General features: G+C 39.0%; 1 protein-coding gene across 1 annotated transcript in view; it reads right to left on the bottom strand.

Annotated features, from left to right (window-relative positions):
* Positions 1 to 14,898, bottom strand: part of ADAM23 (ADAM metallopeptidase domain 23) — a gene marked incomplete at both ends in the record, with an annotated part of 69,912 nt that extends 55,014 nt beyond the window's left edge. The window contains 3 exons of the mRNA XM_080620878.1: positions 2,489 to 2,565; positions 13,447 to 13,673; positions 14,727 to 14,898. Coding sequence (XP_080477004.1) covers positions 2,489 to 2,565; positions 13,447 to 13,673; positions 14,727 to 14,898 — 476 coding nt within the window. The remainder of the gene's footprint in view (positions 1 to 2,488; positions 2,566 to 13,446; positions 13,674 to 14,726) is intronic.
* Positions 14,899 to 15,765: the final 867 nt, after the last annotated feature.

The raw sequence follows: 15,765 nt of genomic DNA, 5'->3' as shown, positions 1-15,765 counted from the left end.
CGCGTAAGGTGCACACAAGTGATCTCCCTCTCTCTTTTTGACATGAAAGATATTGCATTTCTTGATTGCTGATAAAGCAAACAGCTGGAAAAATAGATATACACTTACTTTCTTTATGGACCATCTGTTGCTATACATAAGCAAGAACAAAGACCAGGGCTGGGAACGGGTAACACTGCAAAGATACAGGGAACATAAGGCTGTTGGGTTTCTGATGGATTTGGTTAACAGCCATTCAACATAAGAGACTATGACAGGAAAAGCAACTAATACCCAGACACATAAATCCTAATGAACAGGAGATAAGAGTTCTGGTCTTGGCTGTTACCTCTCTTAGGTCACTGACTGATGGGCCAAGGAAGGAGCCATTCAGGCATGGCCTTGAAAAGATTCAACCAGAACTTTACAACAGATAAGAAGTGGTAAACAGTGTCATCATGGGTCTCCTGGGAAAGAACAAACTTATTACATGATGTGCGTAGGGGCTTGTGGAAATGTGCAAACATTTTTATGGTATGTTCTGAGGAAGCGCGAAAGATAGGAGAGGTGAATCAGGACAGAATAAGTGTAGTAAAACGGAGCAGAAGTGGCATAAAATGAAGTCATCAGTGTAAGCTGCAAGACAGTAGGTTTGTTTGGCCCAGCCGGGCCCCTGATCACTACAGTCTGTCCTATGTTTTTATTGAGTCTTACTTGTAACATTTTTTTTGTGTGACTTTGCTCTCTACTCTGCATAGGTGTGATGTGCAAGCAAACTTCAGAGTCAGTCAACAACTATGAGAAAACCTCCACCTAGAAAGACTTAGAATGTAAGTGACCAAGTGAGAGACCTCAGGCCTAGACATTAATGCTTAATGAACTTAAAGCCTGTGTTAACATTTGAGTCTGTGAATGTGGACACGCTTGTGAATCAGGTAAGGGCTGGTGCATGTGTTTCACTAGAAAACTTCCAGTTCGCATCAGCTAGAGAATAACCTTATCAGGCTGTCTGTATTCTTGCTCACCTGAGTCTTGATTGCATTTATAAGTGGTACCAATAAAGGCAATGTTTTTTAATCTGTGATGGTCTGTGTGACCATATCCTATGCATAGTGCCACTGTGGGAATGTGTGCTCAGCCTTGCTATTGGCTGGACATACAAACAGGAACAGTGGCAAAGCAGACCAAGAGGAGAAACTCTCTGTGGCTTAGAGACCACTAGATAAAGGTTCCCTTCACAAATGTCACAATTATCCCACAGGAATTACTCTGCATGGGTTTCATAAACACCAGTCTTGCACACTACACTATAGTTCTTCCAGAGGCTAGAGAACACCCAGTTATCTTCAAGCTTTCTTTCTCCTTCCATTCTGCATGCCATTCCCTGTTTGATACTAACACATCTTTTGTCAGCCACTCAATACTTTGTGTCATATTTTAAGACATTACTGCAAGAACAACCTCACTTCAGAATCATGCACGGATGAAGGAGAATGTTTGCAGTCCACATTTACAGCAAAACAACAATAACTAAAAGCTAGGCAACAAAATATGTGAATATAACAGTTCAAATTTTACAAATCCACAGCCTATCGCTTTGAAAAGCTATTAGATTTAATAAGCTTGCATTATTCTCCCTAATATAACTTTCATTACATGACAATTAAGACCAAAATAAGACCTCACATGGACCAGAGGAACACTTTTATTTTTTTTTTAAACCAAATTGTTTCTGTAAATTATTTATGTCTCCTTTAAGCATGCTGAAAGCCTCAAGGGCAGCCAAAGGGGCAAATGCATTTTTAAGCAATACTGTCAAGTATTTAGTACTGATTTTACACATCTACCTTATTCTTAAACTTTCTCAGCACAAACTTTCAGTGGCAAAAATATTCATGACAATTTTTAGAAAAACACGTAGTTTTATACCTTCAACTGAGATATAAATAGATGTGACACAAACAACTAAACCACCACTGACCTGTATTACAAGTCAGATCTTTTAGACCTGACAATTATGGAAAATTCTCTTACCGGTAAACAGACTCTAGCTGCACCTTTCAGTACAGGAAAACTGTTAGGATTCCTACTTCATTAGGAGCTTAATGATAATAGTGACAATAGCACGTTTTCCAGATCATTAAAGATGAGCCAGTATTTACAATATTTCTACACACTGACATTAGCAACTAAAGTAACATCTGCATGACAGTTTATCAAGTAAAAAAATGCACAAGAAAAGCCACACATTTCAAGCACAACTGGTACCGAAACCTCTCTGTCATCATTTATTTGTCATGAATGATAAAATTTAAGGGTATGTATATTATAGGTGTCAGCAAGGGTAACAGTTACCTCGCTTAAAAAAGCCTAAATGTTATTTTGTATTAATAAACTTGGTAACAGCATATTTTTCCACAGATCTCAGGATTTCATGTGCCCTGACCTTGTACCATAAGTTAAAGACAGTAAGAGCAGGAAAAAAAGAAACCTCAAATCGTGCACTTACTTATTCAGTGTGAGGTCAAGGATGAATTTGGAGCCAAAGGCCTCAATCTGGAAACTTGCCTGGGCCAGATGTACAGCCTGTAAACATAAACACACAGGAGTACTATACAGTTTTGCAGAACATTTAAAGTTGTCAAAAGAATCACTGAGCTTTATATGCAAATGTGTGATAAACACCTGTGACAAAGTTATGGAAAACCTGCTTATCTTCATGAATCTCATTGGCATAGCTTTGCCCTGGTACCAAATTCTTATTCAAAAGGATTTGCCTTTTTAGAAGGTAAAGGAAGAGAGAAGCAAATAGTACCTGAAAAGCATTCAAATACACACTCATTCCTCACAAGAACAAGAAGGGGAAAAAAAAAAATATTATTCATCTAAATGTCTATATTTTTTCCATAATGACATGACTATGTAACAAAAGCATAAGTTATGTAGTATACCGTTCTTTTAATTAAGTTACTGCATTGTTCACTTTAAAAGGCCTGAAATAATTAAAGCACCTATAATGCACACCTTCAAACAAGAAAGTCACAGCACGATTTGTATTACATGTTACAAAAGATGCTGCCAAAGTAATCCCGTCACAATTAAAGGCTTGTAATAGGCATTATAGCCAAGCCAGTGTACGGAACACTGTACATACAACGTACAACTCATCAACTCAACATACAACAACGAAAAAAACCCTATTAGCTTGTCTTGCATAGGGAGTTAACTTTAACTTTCAGGATATTCAATTTTTCTCAGATATATAAATTGTATTCTTTATTATTTTCTATACTGTTTTAACTGTAGCCAAACACATTTAAAACATCTGTTCTCTAGAAAAATGAGAAGAGAGATGATCCAAGAATTTCGTTTCTGTGAAGACACCATTCCAACAAAGTAGAAGAGATTAGATCTGAATTTCATAGAAGTTCTTACCTGATAATGTTCTAATCAAACCATGCTTACTTATACACTAATCTTCTATGGCATTAACGATTACATAAAGTTGGAATATTACTACTAAGCCCTTTAACGAAAAATAGTATTTTTTTGTCTTTTGCTTAAACACCACAATGAATCTTTAGGTATGTCACAAAAACTATATAAAGTTTAGCTAGTTTATGGCATAACTTAAATAACATGAAGGTTAGCTTTTATGGCCCACAATGCCTACAATTTTGTACTGTTTTGGAAATTTTTTCCACAAAGGATAGATGTTTTATGTTCATCTTCCATTCTGGCACTAGACAGAACAGCACTGATTTTTGCCTTATTTTTCAGCATAGGTATGCATCATCTTTCATAAAACCTTTTAACAGAATTAAAATAATATTTCTAAAGTTGCTATGGCTACTAAAGCCAGCTGTGACGTTTCCAGTGTTAGTTTAGCATTCTTTGCCCCCAAAATGATCATTTCCCTGCTAACAGGGTCCCAGAGGTTTGTTATCAAGCTTCTTTAAAACAAATGTGTAGTTACAAAATTTTCAAAGATGTTTAACATCATTAGTCTCTTACATAAATATTTGTTTAATAAACATTTTGTTCATTAAACAAATACAATAATTTTAAACACAAATTTTAAAAATTGTATTCCTAGGTGGTATCTAAAATAAGATGGACACAAACCAGCATCGAGCTTTATCTCTGTTACAATTTCTGGTAAATATTAACAGCTGTCTAACCAGTTCGCCAATTTGCTGAGGTCACACCAGCCTGGCAAACTGTTTCCAGCTGCTCTAAATCACCAGAGTAGAACAGTTTAAGTATAAAGACAAGCAGCTGACTTGATGGAGAGAATCAGAGAATCTGCAAGGATGAAAGCTAGCATATATATTAAAAAAAAATAATAAGATCTCGGTTTAAATGCATGCCTAGCAGGATTGGCTTTTCAGCCTCTCCACTTTTTTGCACAGTGAAACAAGGAAACAAGTGTCACAAGAAGCTTTTCAAGACCTGTTAACCAAAATGTCATGTTTTTGAAGTGTACATTTATTAATTTATTTAATTTTTTTTAAAAACATGAAAATTTGTTGCAGGACAAGGGTTGCAATTAGTTTTATCCCGTAGAGATTCACTTGGAGTTACAGGAACAATTGCTTTCAGTCTCCTCCCCATGTAATATTTACCTAAAATTACATGTCTTCAAATATATGTCACAAACAAGACTTCAATATTAACTATCTGGAAAGTTTAGAAGAGCACGTACTATTCCATTAAGATCATTCTGAAACATGAGAAATTATAACTATGGAATTGCTTAAAGTATCTAGGTTTTATTATGGTTTTTATAAATATGTTTGGAAGTTTTCCAAAGTATCTTCTGCTCGAAGATATAGTGATTTTGACTATATTGCATTCTTATATACAAACCATGAAGACCGAGCCTTTAAGATAAGATTATAATTTATAGATCTATCGCATAACATTCCTGACACATGTAACATGGCAAAAACTGACTGCCCAATCAGGATTTATTTAGTGTAATATATATCAACAACGTTTACAAGTTGGTTTAGAAACAATACTAACTACCAGTGCTCCCAAACACTATAGGTAGCTAAGTTGAGCAAAAATACAACATCAACACTGACCATGTAATTTTTCCAGGGTTAGTTTGGAAACGAAAATTTGCTTTCTTTTCAGTTTGATGAAGGTGCAGCATTTCTTTCATTCCTCCTACCAAACTACGCATTACTTAAAATGTATATTCTTTGAAACAGTTTTTGGAACAAGAGAGATACCCAAATATTTTGGTTTTCCACTTTAAATTTTGTTTTTTGTCACTACTGCTGTTCAGACCGACAATTCCAAACCAACTAAATAAGGCAAACTGTTGAGTATCTTTCAAGAAGATTCAAACTACTTAATTAAGAAAATGCTTAAGTGTGGAGGATGATATATGCCATAATAAATCACACTTCAAAAGCAATCATGCTGTACTGAATCAATCATGCTGTACTGAATCATGCCAAAATGCCAAAACTTCAGCACAAGACTTTACAGATACTAAAAATGTATGCATAACAAAAAAAAAATAATAATAAAAAGAAATCCCTGGATAACCTCCAGATCAGGGACTCCCATCAAGGGTTATTAAATCCAGAAGACAAGTTCTGGTTCCTAGAAGATTCTGAACCACAAATTGCTAGAGTCTGGGGGACTGGTCTAGGAAGTAGCACCCCGTGACTGTTATGCTCCTATACCCTTCCCTAAGCATCTACTACTGATTGCTATCACGGATACCCAGATGAACATCTAGTCTGATCTGCTATAGCTTTTCTTTTGTCCAGACGAGCCCATCCAATGATACATGTATAACACCCTTTAAGTTTCTAAGCCAGCAACCGTGTATTCTTTTTCTTTCTGTAATTTAAAGTAACTTGTATTCTTGGTCTATGGTATCATAAGAAAAAGTTCATCCTGTAGGATGAGATACAGTATCATTGCTATTTCTGAAAACAATTACCTCTGTATCTAAAAACACCACTTGCTATCTATTAGCGTGCCTCACTTAACAGATGCAGCCTGGACACATAAGCAATAGCTGCAAAGCAGCTGATACTAACTTGCTACCCTGCCATACGGCATGTTGTACACCAAACTCAGCTCAAACTACTGGTTGCAAAAAGAACACTGGATTTTAGATCCCTGCAGTTTAGCAAAACCAGTTTTGAATTCAGGTGAATGTGATGCATCACTGCTGCAGCAAAATACGGATTTTTCAAAGCTAGTTGAAAATAGGTAAGCACCCATAAAAGCCGTAAGTCAGAAATCAGGTGAAGGTAGTGAGACTGAAGTGTTTAATTCTGAAACTCACATTTTTCTTGTAACAAGTTAGCACAGAAAGCTAACAGTGAGCTGTCACTAGTGTTTTAGCCATTAACAACCATCATGTACCACGGTGATGGGAAGAAATATTTCAGAAAAGTGTCTGAAATCCTGTGATTACTATTTCACAGTATTATCTTACCAATTACTGTGTAATAAAATGCCTAAAGTGTAATCTGAAATATGGTGCTCTAATTGGCATAGAAATACAAATTCAAACAAGAATATTATATTTTGAAGTTAGATATCTTACCATGTCTTTTCACAGATGATTAAACATCACATTCTCGTATGACTGGCATACATGGTTCACATCTGCATAATTATACTTTGCTTACATAAACAAAAGACCAAGGTCCTCTGTACATGTTTATAATTTAAAATCCTCTGCAGAGGTTCCCGCTTTGACAGCTGTAAACTACTTCAGCAGCAAAGCTGCAAAATTACATAAAGTTTTTCTGCAGCAAAGACTTACTCATGATACATAGAGGAGTGGGCTGAAGGAGGGTGCAAGTATCATTTTTCTTGCTACTAAACCTGAATTTGAGAGGAAAAAAAAAAAAGGTCTTTTATCACTGTTCTGGAAGATCAGATTACTAGCATAGTCACTGTAATAAGAGATTCTTCATACTAGGGACATTCTAAGAGTGCTGTAACTGCTTGTGCAAAGGGGTAGTTCTCAGGCGTTTTCCAAGCTAAAAATCCACATACATAAAGAATTCCAGTTTCTTTTAAGTCAGTCATTAGCTTACTGTAAGTTTCAAGATAAAATTAGACTAGAAAGCTGTAAAACTATGCCAAATGCAATGATCTGTTACCTCTTCAAAAATACCGAGTCCCGTCACAAGTCTTTAAACAAAAGTAACAGCATTGTTTAACTGACTGATAGTACTTCCGGACCTTTTGCTATATTCAAACAGATATGATCTCCACATGACCATCACTGCTTTTAATAGTCTATTTCTGCATATAGTTCTGCCGACTAAAATAATGGCCAAGAGCTGCCGCTCTCATTTCAGTATCTGAGCAAGGGGTTTCATCACTTCCATTTTGGAATTAGAAACTTAAGTCAGATTTAGATGGATTTTACACCATTAAAACATTTTTTGATCTAGACCTTCACTCTGAAAATAGTACAAGTTTTATCACAAATGAATGTGACCTACTACACATTTGTTCCTTACTCTTCTTTCAGCTTGTTTGTCTGTCCTCAGACTTCATACAGAAGCCATCCTTCTTCAGTGCTTTGGAAAACATCTACTATATTGCACATATGCTAAGATAACTGTGCTCAGAAGAGAGCCTAAGTATAGAATTATTACAGATCTGAAAACTAAGTATTTTTCAATGGCATTTAGAATTAAAGAAACAATTGTTGGAATGAATCCAGAGGAGGATCGTGAAGATGATCAGAGGGCAGAAGCACCTCTCCTACCTACGAAGGTAGGCTGAGAGAGCTGGGCTTGTTCAGCCTGTAGAAGAGACCTTAAAGACCTTCCAGTACCTTAAGGGGGCCTACAAGAAATCTGGAGAGGGACTTTTTACAAGGCACACTTTTTACAACTGACAGGACAAGAAGGAATGGCTTTAAGGTGACAGAGGGGGCATTTAGATTAGACATTAGGAAAAAATTTTTACTGTGGTAGTGGTGACACACTGACAAGTTGTCAGAGAAGTTGTGGATGCCACATCCCTGGAAGCAACCTGGTCTAGTGGAAGATGTCCCTGACCACAACAAGGGGGTTGGAACTAGATGATCTTTAAGGTCTCTTCCAACTCAAACCGTTTTGTGATTCTATGATTCTATAACCTTCCAGCATTTATTGGAAATAAAGCATTTCACACTGAACAACATATGTAAGTATCACAGCAGCTTAAAACATACAGGATTTCAGAAAAGCTTCCATTGATTATTTGTTTCTGGTCTTTAATAATAGAAAGGTTACTTTGATGCACTTGAACCTCAAGCCTTGAAGGCTGTTCTCTGAAACAAAGTCTGCCAGCATGTGAACAAAGGCTCAAGCCTATCTCTGAAAGCAATCCTACTGTTGCTCTTTTAATACCAGGGGCCAGAATCCACCACTCTTGCAGTACCCAACTTCCCCAAAATGCTATAAAACCTATAAACTTTTGGGGTTTTTAATTCAGAACAAGGCCTAACAAGTGCAATTGTTGCACTACCTAACACAGAGGAACTGAAATATTTTATAGGTTATCACTTGAAATGACAATTTAAAAAATATTGGAACTATCATGACCCACATTTCAGTCAGGAAACCAAGATGTAGATCTACTTAATAGATGGCATAAGGCATAAGGAAGATGGCTTCCTACTCCTGGAAACGAAAGAAGATAGGAAGACCAATTTCAAGCCTACTGTTAATCAGTAACTACTGAAGACACAGAGTCCAGGTAACTCTTTTGCATTAATAGGAAATCAATAGAGACTAGAGAAAGAGTAGGAATTTAATACAGAATAGAAAAAGAGACAAAGTGCACAAAATCATTAATTTGCAAGTAGTGTAAATTGATCTGCACCACAGAAATTTCAGAGTAAAGAAAAAAAAAAAAAAAGGGGCAAACAAAAAAGCAAAGCCAGTAGAACCATACTACAATGGTTCTCCAACAGTCTTAAACCCATATAGATAAACCACATGAAGTTCATTCATTATTTTGATCAGTTTTCATTACACGAGGATTAGAAGTGAAGATCTGGCCTAAGATAGGCAAGGGAAGGGAAAACAATAATTAGGTCATAGGATTTTTATTTGGATTTTAGTAAGAATTCACATGATGCCACCTCTTGAGAGATTATTAACCATTACCTTTCATATTGTACAAAGCAGGCCTGCTTTTTCTTCAAGACAGGCTGAGAAAGTTGGGGCTGTTCAGCCTGGAGAAGAGAAGGCTGCATGGAGACCTCACAGCAGTCTTCCAGTATCTGAAGGGGGCCTACAAGGATGCTGGGGAGGGACTATTCATCAGGGACTGTAGTGACAGGACAAGGAGTAACGGGTTCAAACTTAAACAGGGGAAGTTTAGATTGGATATAAGGAAGAAATTCTTTACTGTTAGGGTGGTGAGGCACTGGAATGGGTTGCCCAGGGAGGTTGTGAATGCTCCGTCCTTGGCGGTGTTCAAGGCCAGGTTGGATGAGGCCTTGGGTGACATGGTTTAGTGTGGGGTCTCCCTGCCCATGGCAGGGGGGTTGGAACTAGATGATCTCAAGGTCCTTTCCAACCCTAACTATTCTATGATTCCTTTGTAATGGCCATGATACAGTTATTTTCCTTTCATCTTAAAGATGCTTCCCCTCTCAGCTTCTGTATGCCACATACCAAAGTTGCACAAAGGACTGAAACAGCACTGCATTTCAACCTCTAAAGCAGGGCAACATAGCAGAAAACAATGTTCAGCCTGGCCATATTTTCATTATTTAAATGACAAACAGAGGAGCACCTGGAAGCACCTGCACTCCGAAACACCTGGAGTTTTAACCCCGAGAAAATAGCCCAAAATGAATACAGGCTTGCTTTGTTTGGTTGGTTGGTTTTTTTGGGGGGTGGGGTGTGGAACTGTCTTCACTATTCCTTTATTTTTTTTTTTTCCTAGTCATTAGGGTGTGCAAACCAGTTTTTTTAACACCTCCCTCCTCCCAAAAATTACACTAACAGCTTAGAACGATGCACTTAGTTTCTTTACAACTTCTGAGAACTTATGATTCAGCGATCTAAAGACAGCTGTGTTTCTCTGGCAATCCTTTTATTTTGAGACCACATCTTGTGTTGCAAGATTTTTTTCTTTGCTGGCTACAGTAAGGACTTGGTCCTAGCCTTTTGTGACAAGTTGTGTCACATAGCAGTCTTTCTGCTACCTCCTAATGATCAGGTATACCTAGCCTACAAAAATGAACCACAGCAGTCAACTGGTTCAGTAAAGAGATTCTCAGTTCATTCAGAATTCTACTTACATCTGCAGAAGTTCAGAAACACAGAGCACACATGACTCAGACCTCTCCAGCATGTTTAAGAGTTCTTGTAAGTTTCATCACTGTGTTTTTATAAACAGATGTTCATTTTTGAGCATTTCACACCAAAAATAACCTAAGAACTCAAAACCAGCTAGCCTTAATTTGACTATGAGGAAACAGGTATACAGATTTTTAGAGTCTTCAACTACCAAGTATTTGAAATATGATTTTTTTAGATCATGAAAAGACAACAGATTGCCAACTAGAACTCTGTCCACCTTGGAGATAGACCATTTAGCCAAAACTAGCACACGTTTGTTTTTCCAACAGTGAGAAAAAGCATCTCTCATTCCTTTTTTATTATTTCAAGAAGTTCTACGAACAGTTTAAATCACATACACCCTCTCATTATGATGGCATTTTACCACATCCAAAGGGGATAAGGATGATCAGTGCTAAGAAAGCAATTTATTACTTTTTTTTTTTTTGTTCCCTGGTACACTGTTTTCTCCTTCATCCCTTCATTTCTACATATATTTCACTAATAAGGCTGCAGACCCCTACTTATAGGAAGGGATTTTAAAAAAAATCAAATATTTTAAGTCATTTTACATAATTGTATTTCTCTAGCTTTACCTCTCTCTTCCTACAAGCGCACAATTTCCTCTACTCTTCCTCTCTCCTTATAGTGACTCAGCATTTCTGAGGTATTCAGGCCTAATCCACCAAACAATCCATATGACTTACATTCTTCTGGCCACTATAATGAAGTTCCACAGAAAGGGATTTACTGAATAATATCCACAGCTAGGGAGTACATCTACATCATATGCCTATAAACGGTATATTAAGGCCGACAAGAAAATACAGGTTAAAGGATGCATGGTTCCAAGACCAATAAAAATAAAAAAAAATAGTATTTTGCTTTCTCAATTGTCTCTTGTGTACAGATATAAGGTCCTCATATTTATCTTTATTTTTTTCACATGCTAAAACTCAATCCTAAATATAGATGTCTTTCTTTACCTAACTATAAAAGTATTTTGGTTATTTCTTTGAATTACCAATGTGGGGAGAGCAAAATCATGCAATTATTATTTATTACAATATGGCATTTATTTGAGTTCTGGGAAAGGATAAAAGCAAGTACTACAAATCCTCCCCCTTCCCAAAATCAAAACCCTTTTACATTATAGGCAGAATTCTCCCCTCCCCCCAGCAATTATTGCTCTACAGAGAATAGTTAATGTTAAACAGAACAAAATAACCAAATATTTGCTATCACATTATTGGTAAAACAGATGGAAGGGCAAAGAAATGACTTCATGCAAGGAAAGACACAAGAAGCAAGTTGGGGATGGGAGTGTGGGGGAAACACAGGACTCTCTGGTGCTCTGAAAGCAAAACATGCAAAAATCAAAGCACAAAAGGAACATAATCAACACTTTCCTTCAATTAAATGGATCAAAGTAATAGAAGTTCCATGCCAGAAGGATGAAGTCAACATGATGTCACTTTCCATGGAACCACAAGCTTAAAGAACCCTTCTGTGAGAAAAACTACAGTGTGAGCATTCCTTACACTTAAAAGGGACACAATGAGTAGAAAGGAGATCCACTTTACACAATACTCAGCAGCAAGCATACTCAAGGAAATCAATACCAGTTCTGTCAGCACTGATTTCTGCAGAGCTTTACCCCCAACAGGCAGAGATCAGGTAGGGCATAGGAAGGATAGGCAACGGCAGCAGTGTTCTTGTGGGCAATGCTGGTCAAGTGAAGAGATTGACAGGCATTTGCCTCCATGGACTCCCAAGGAAAAAAACTCATGTAGAAACAAGAAGGAAGCACTATTCCTAAAGGCAGGTTTGCAAGCACCTGCAAAATCTTTCTTCCCACACCTCTCTCCAAATTGGGGAACAGAAAGCCCCTGTTGTTCAAGTTGATTTAAAAAAAGAGGTCTCACTTTAAAAGAATATTAGTCCTGAATGTAATATGTTGTTAAGTAGCTCCAATTCCTAACATCTGAACGGTTTTTCTGTGCCACCCGTAACATATCAGTGTATTTGGATGCCTCCAAAGACACAAATTATTATCCAAGTTCAATAAGCTAGGAAGCAACCTTTCTTACCATTAAAATATCAAAACTATACAACTCATCTTTTTTTTCAAGGGTTTAAACCACGACAAAGGGTTATACTTTCAAAGTATATTACAACAAAGGTAATACTTCCATATTAATTCCATACCTGTAATGGCACATAATCAATATCAACAAAAGCACACACAGTGCACAATAAATTCCCTTTCTAAAATTTCAAAAGAAATGCAATTTAATAGGTAGAAACTCTATTATAGCCAAGCCCTTCAGTAATAGCATACACACTGATCTGCTTTACTGCCTTTCTTCTCTATTGTGACAATCTCTTCCTATACAAATTATATTTATCTTCACCTTTTTAACTCACAGCAAAAAATTCGTTTTTTAAATAAAAAATTATAAAAATGGGATAGACTCATTTTACAGGGTGCCTCCTAAGGAATAGGGGTTAGAGTAGGTTTACTTCTTCACAAGTTTTTTCACAACATTAACGTTTGCTCAACTTCATGCAATTTCAGAAAAAAAAAATTACTATCTGCATCTATACAATATGAAATACTATATCTTGCCATTGAAAATGAAAAAGGCAGGTATTATGTGACAAAATCTCATAATACTTTACAGTGGTCTTCACTGGTCATAGACTGGCGGAAACCAGTACTGCATGACAGACACATTCTTGCTGCAAGTTCAGGATTCTAAAGAAACTCCCTATGCAGACATTTCTGCAGTCTAGAGCTATTTTGGAAGAAGCATGTTGTTGATGATGGTATACCATAAATCAAGACACTGGAACTATACTGATCAGATAAGTCAACTTTGCATAACTCCCATTCGTTTTACCTACAGTTGAGCTTTTGAACCATGCTGAAATTCAAAATAATTATATTTAAATTAACACAAGGGAAATTAGAGTCTTGTTTAATTACATGTCCTCCTTGATTTTCTGCAAATGGTGGTAAGGCCCACCATGAAGTCTCAAAGACCTATAGAATAAAACATTCAAACTCAGCTCCACATCAGATACTAACAGTTTGAAAATTCTGCAGATAAGCCTGTTTTTACCCTACCTTGTCATGTTTCTGCTGGTGCCTTGCCCTAGTATCCAGGACATGGTAAGGGGTTTCAGAGTCTCTGTTGATGTAATAGATTAGTCTTGAGGGCAGTGTGATTTCTTTCTGGATTGCATTGCTGTAGCTGTTATTTTTACTGTTGCTGCTTTTATTCTGTTGAAATGTATTCTCTTCATCTGCCAGTACTCCCCCCGTACCGCCTGCTGTTTCATTCCAATGCAGGTCTGAGGAAGAAAGATATGCCAGCCATAAATTAGATGGCAAAATATGTTTATTAAAAAAAAAAAAAAAAGCAGCTACATATTTAGCTTGCAGTATTCTAATATTTTATTAGTCACTCAAGCAAACAAAAAGCTTAGTCATTGAACTAGATCTTATTAATTTCTTCACATGTAAAATGGTTTTTAAAATAACATTATTTATTTAAATGCACATATATATTTTCATACGCATTCCTAGGTTATAAATATTTTAATGCCTCGCAACCTCCAAAAAAGAAAAAAACCTCAACAGTTAATGGACATGTAGTTACCTTCTTTGATAGCCAAGTTCTCTTCTTTCTCACACACACACACAAAAAACAGATGTACACCTACAAAAAACTAATTCCCCATGATCCTATGACAAGCTGAATTCAGAGTCCATGCACACTGAATGGTAATCAAGTCCCTTTACATAATAGCAAGTTTTCCACCTCTCCCTTTTAACTTTTGCAAAAGCCCTTTTCTTCAGTGGCAGCTTTTCAGATGAAACCCTGCATCCTTTCTCATTAAAATTTCAGGATACAGTCAATCAACAAGCAAAGCAACAAGAACAGTAATAACATGAGGCACAAACCGACTATATTCAGCATTACACATGTATTCTATACATAATAAAAAGCAAACAAACGAAAACCACACAAAAATGCAACCCCAAATTGGCTTCCCATTCAGATCCTCGTACACATACCTCCTAACACATACAAACAAACACCTAAGCCTTTTTTTGTCGCATACCTTACCAGCGTTATTTCTACGCACAGCATTCTCTACCTAAAACACTACAGCATTCGCTTTAGAAGATCAGAGGGGAAAAACCTCACATTCCTCTCGTTTTCGTATCAAGCAAGACGAAACAGACACGTACACGGATATGGAAGGGACGGAGGAAAAACCGTTCAGGGGAAACGGATGCTATCGGGGTTTATCTCCCGGGACGGAGGCAGGGAGGCCGGGGGCCGAGGAGCAGCAGCCGCCTAACGCACGCACACACACACACACCCCCGTCATACCCACCGGCGGCCGTGGCAGCCGCGCGGGCCCGCGGGCAGGACGAGCCATGGAGGAGCAGGAGCAGCGAGACGAGGCGGCCGAGGAGCGGCAGGAGCGTGGGGCGGCAGGCGGCGGCGGCGGGGAGGCGGCGGCCGCAGCGCGGCTGCCGCAGGGAGATGCTGCCGGGCGGCTTCATGGTTCATAACGCCCCGAGGGTGAGGAGGGGGGGGCCGGCCGAGGAGCAGCGCGGTTCCCTCACCCCGCAGCCGGGCTGCACCCGTGAGGCCGGGCGGTGTCGGAAGGGCGGAGAGAGAGGAGGCGGCTCCCGCCCGTCTGCCTCCTCTCTCCGCCGTTACGGGCAGACCGTTACCTCAGCGCGAGGGCGGGCGCGGAGCGCCGCGCGCCCGCGCGCACGCACCCACCCCTCCGCGCCTCGCTCTCGCGCCGGGCTCGTCCCCGCGGCGGGCGCTCTGGGGCGGGGCCAGGCGAGCGCTGTCCATTGTGCTGCCGCCGAGGGGCGTTAACACACACCCCGTCGATCCCCCCTTTCAACTGGAGCCGTCAGCGCCCCGGTGCAGAGCGTACCGCGTCCCATTAAAACCTCCTGTAAAATCGTCAGGAAAGGCGATCCTCCCGCTTGGCTTTACAGAGGGCTAAGGGTAAAACCAGCGGCCGCACCTGCCACACACGTCCCGCAGCAACACCGAGGGGTTATACTGAGAACTGTCACTGTGTGTCACAGGCTGGGCAACACACAGACACCCATCATTGCAGTGTGCACAGCTGCAAGGAGCCGAGTTTGGGAATTCTCAATTCATTTTAAGAACTTCACACGGGGGGCCTTGGGCAAGGCTTGGGAGAGACTTTGGAGGCGTGAAGCAGCAGACATAGGCCAGTTTGTTGACCTGAGCTGGAGCCAGGAAGCTCCCACTCCCTGGGCACACAGGAAAGACAAAGGGAATACAACTTCAAGTTCACAAGTCGCAGCCTTCATCTCCTCCATGAACCCTCCTGCTACTCCAATCACGGTATGGAGCTCCAGGGTGCTTCTGCTCACTCCCAG

This window comes from Psittacula echo (genome assembly GCF_963264785.1).
Source record: "Psittacula echo genome assembly, chromosome: 6".
In the NCBI taxonomy this organism is placed as follows: domain Eukaryota; kingdom Metazoa; phylum Chordata; class Aves; order Psittaciformes; family Psittacidae; genus Psittacula; species Psittacula echo.
Note: the sequence above shows the minus strand (reverse complement) of the source record. Positions and strands in the feature narration are given on the sequence as shown.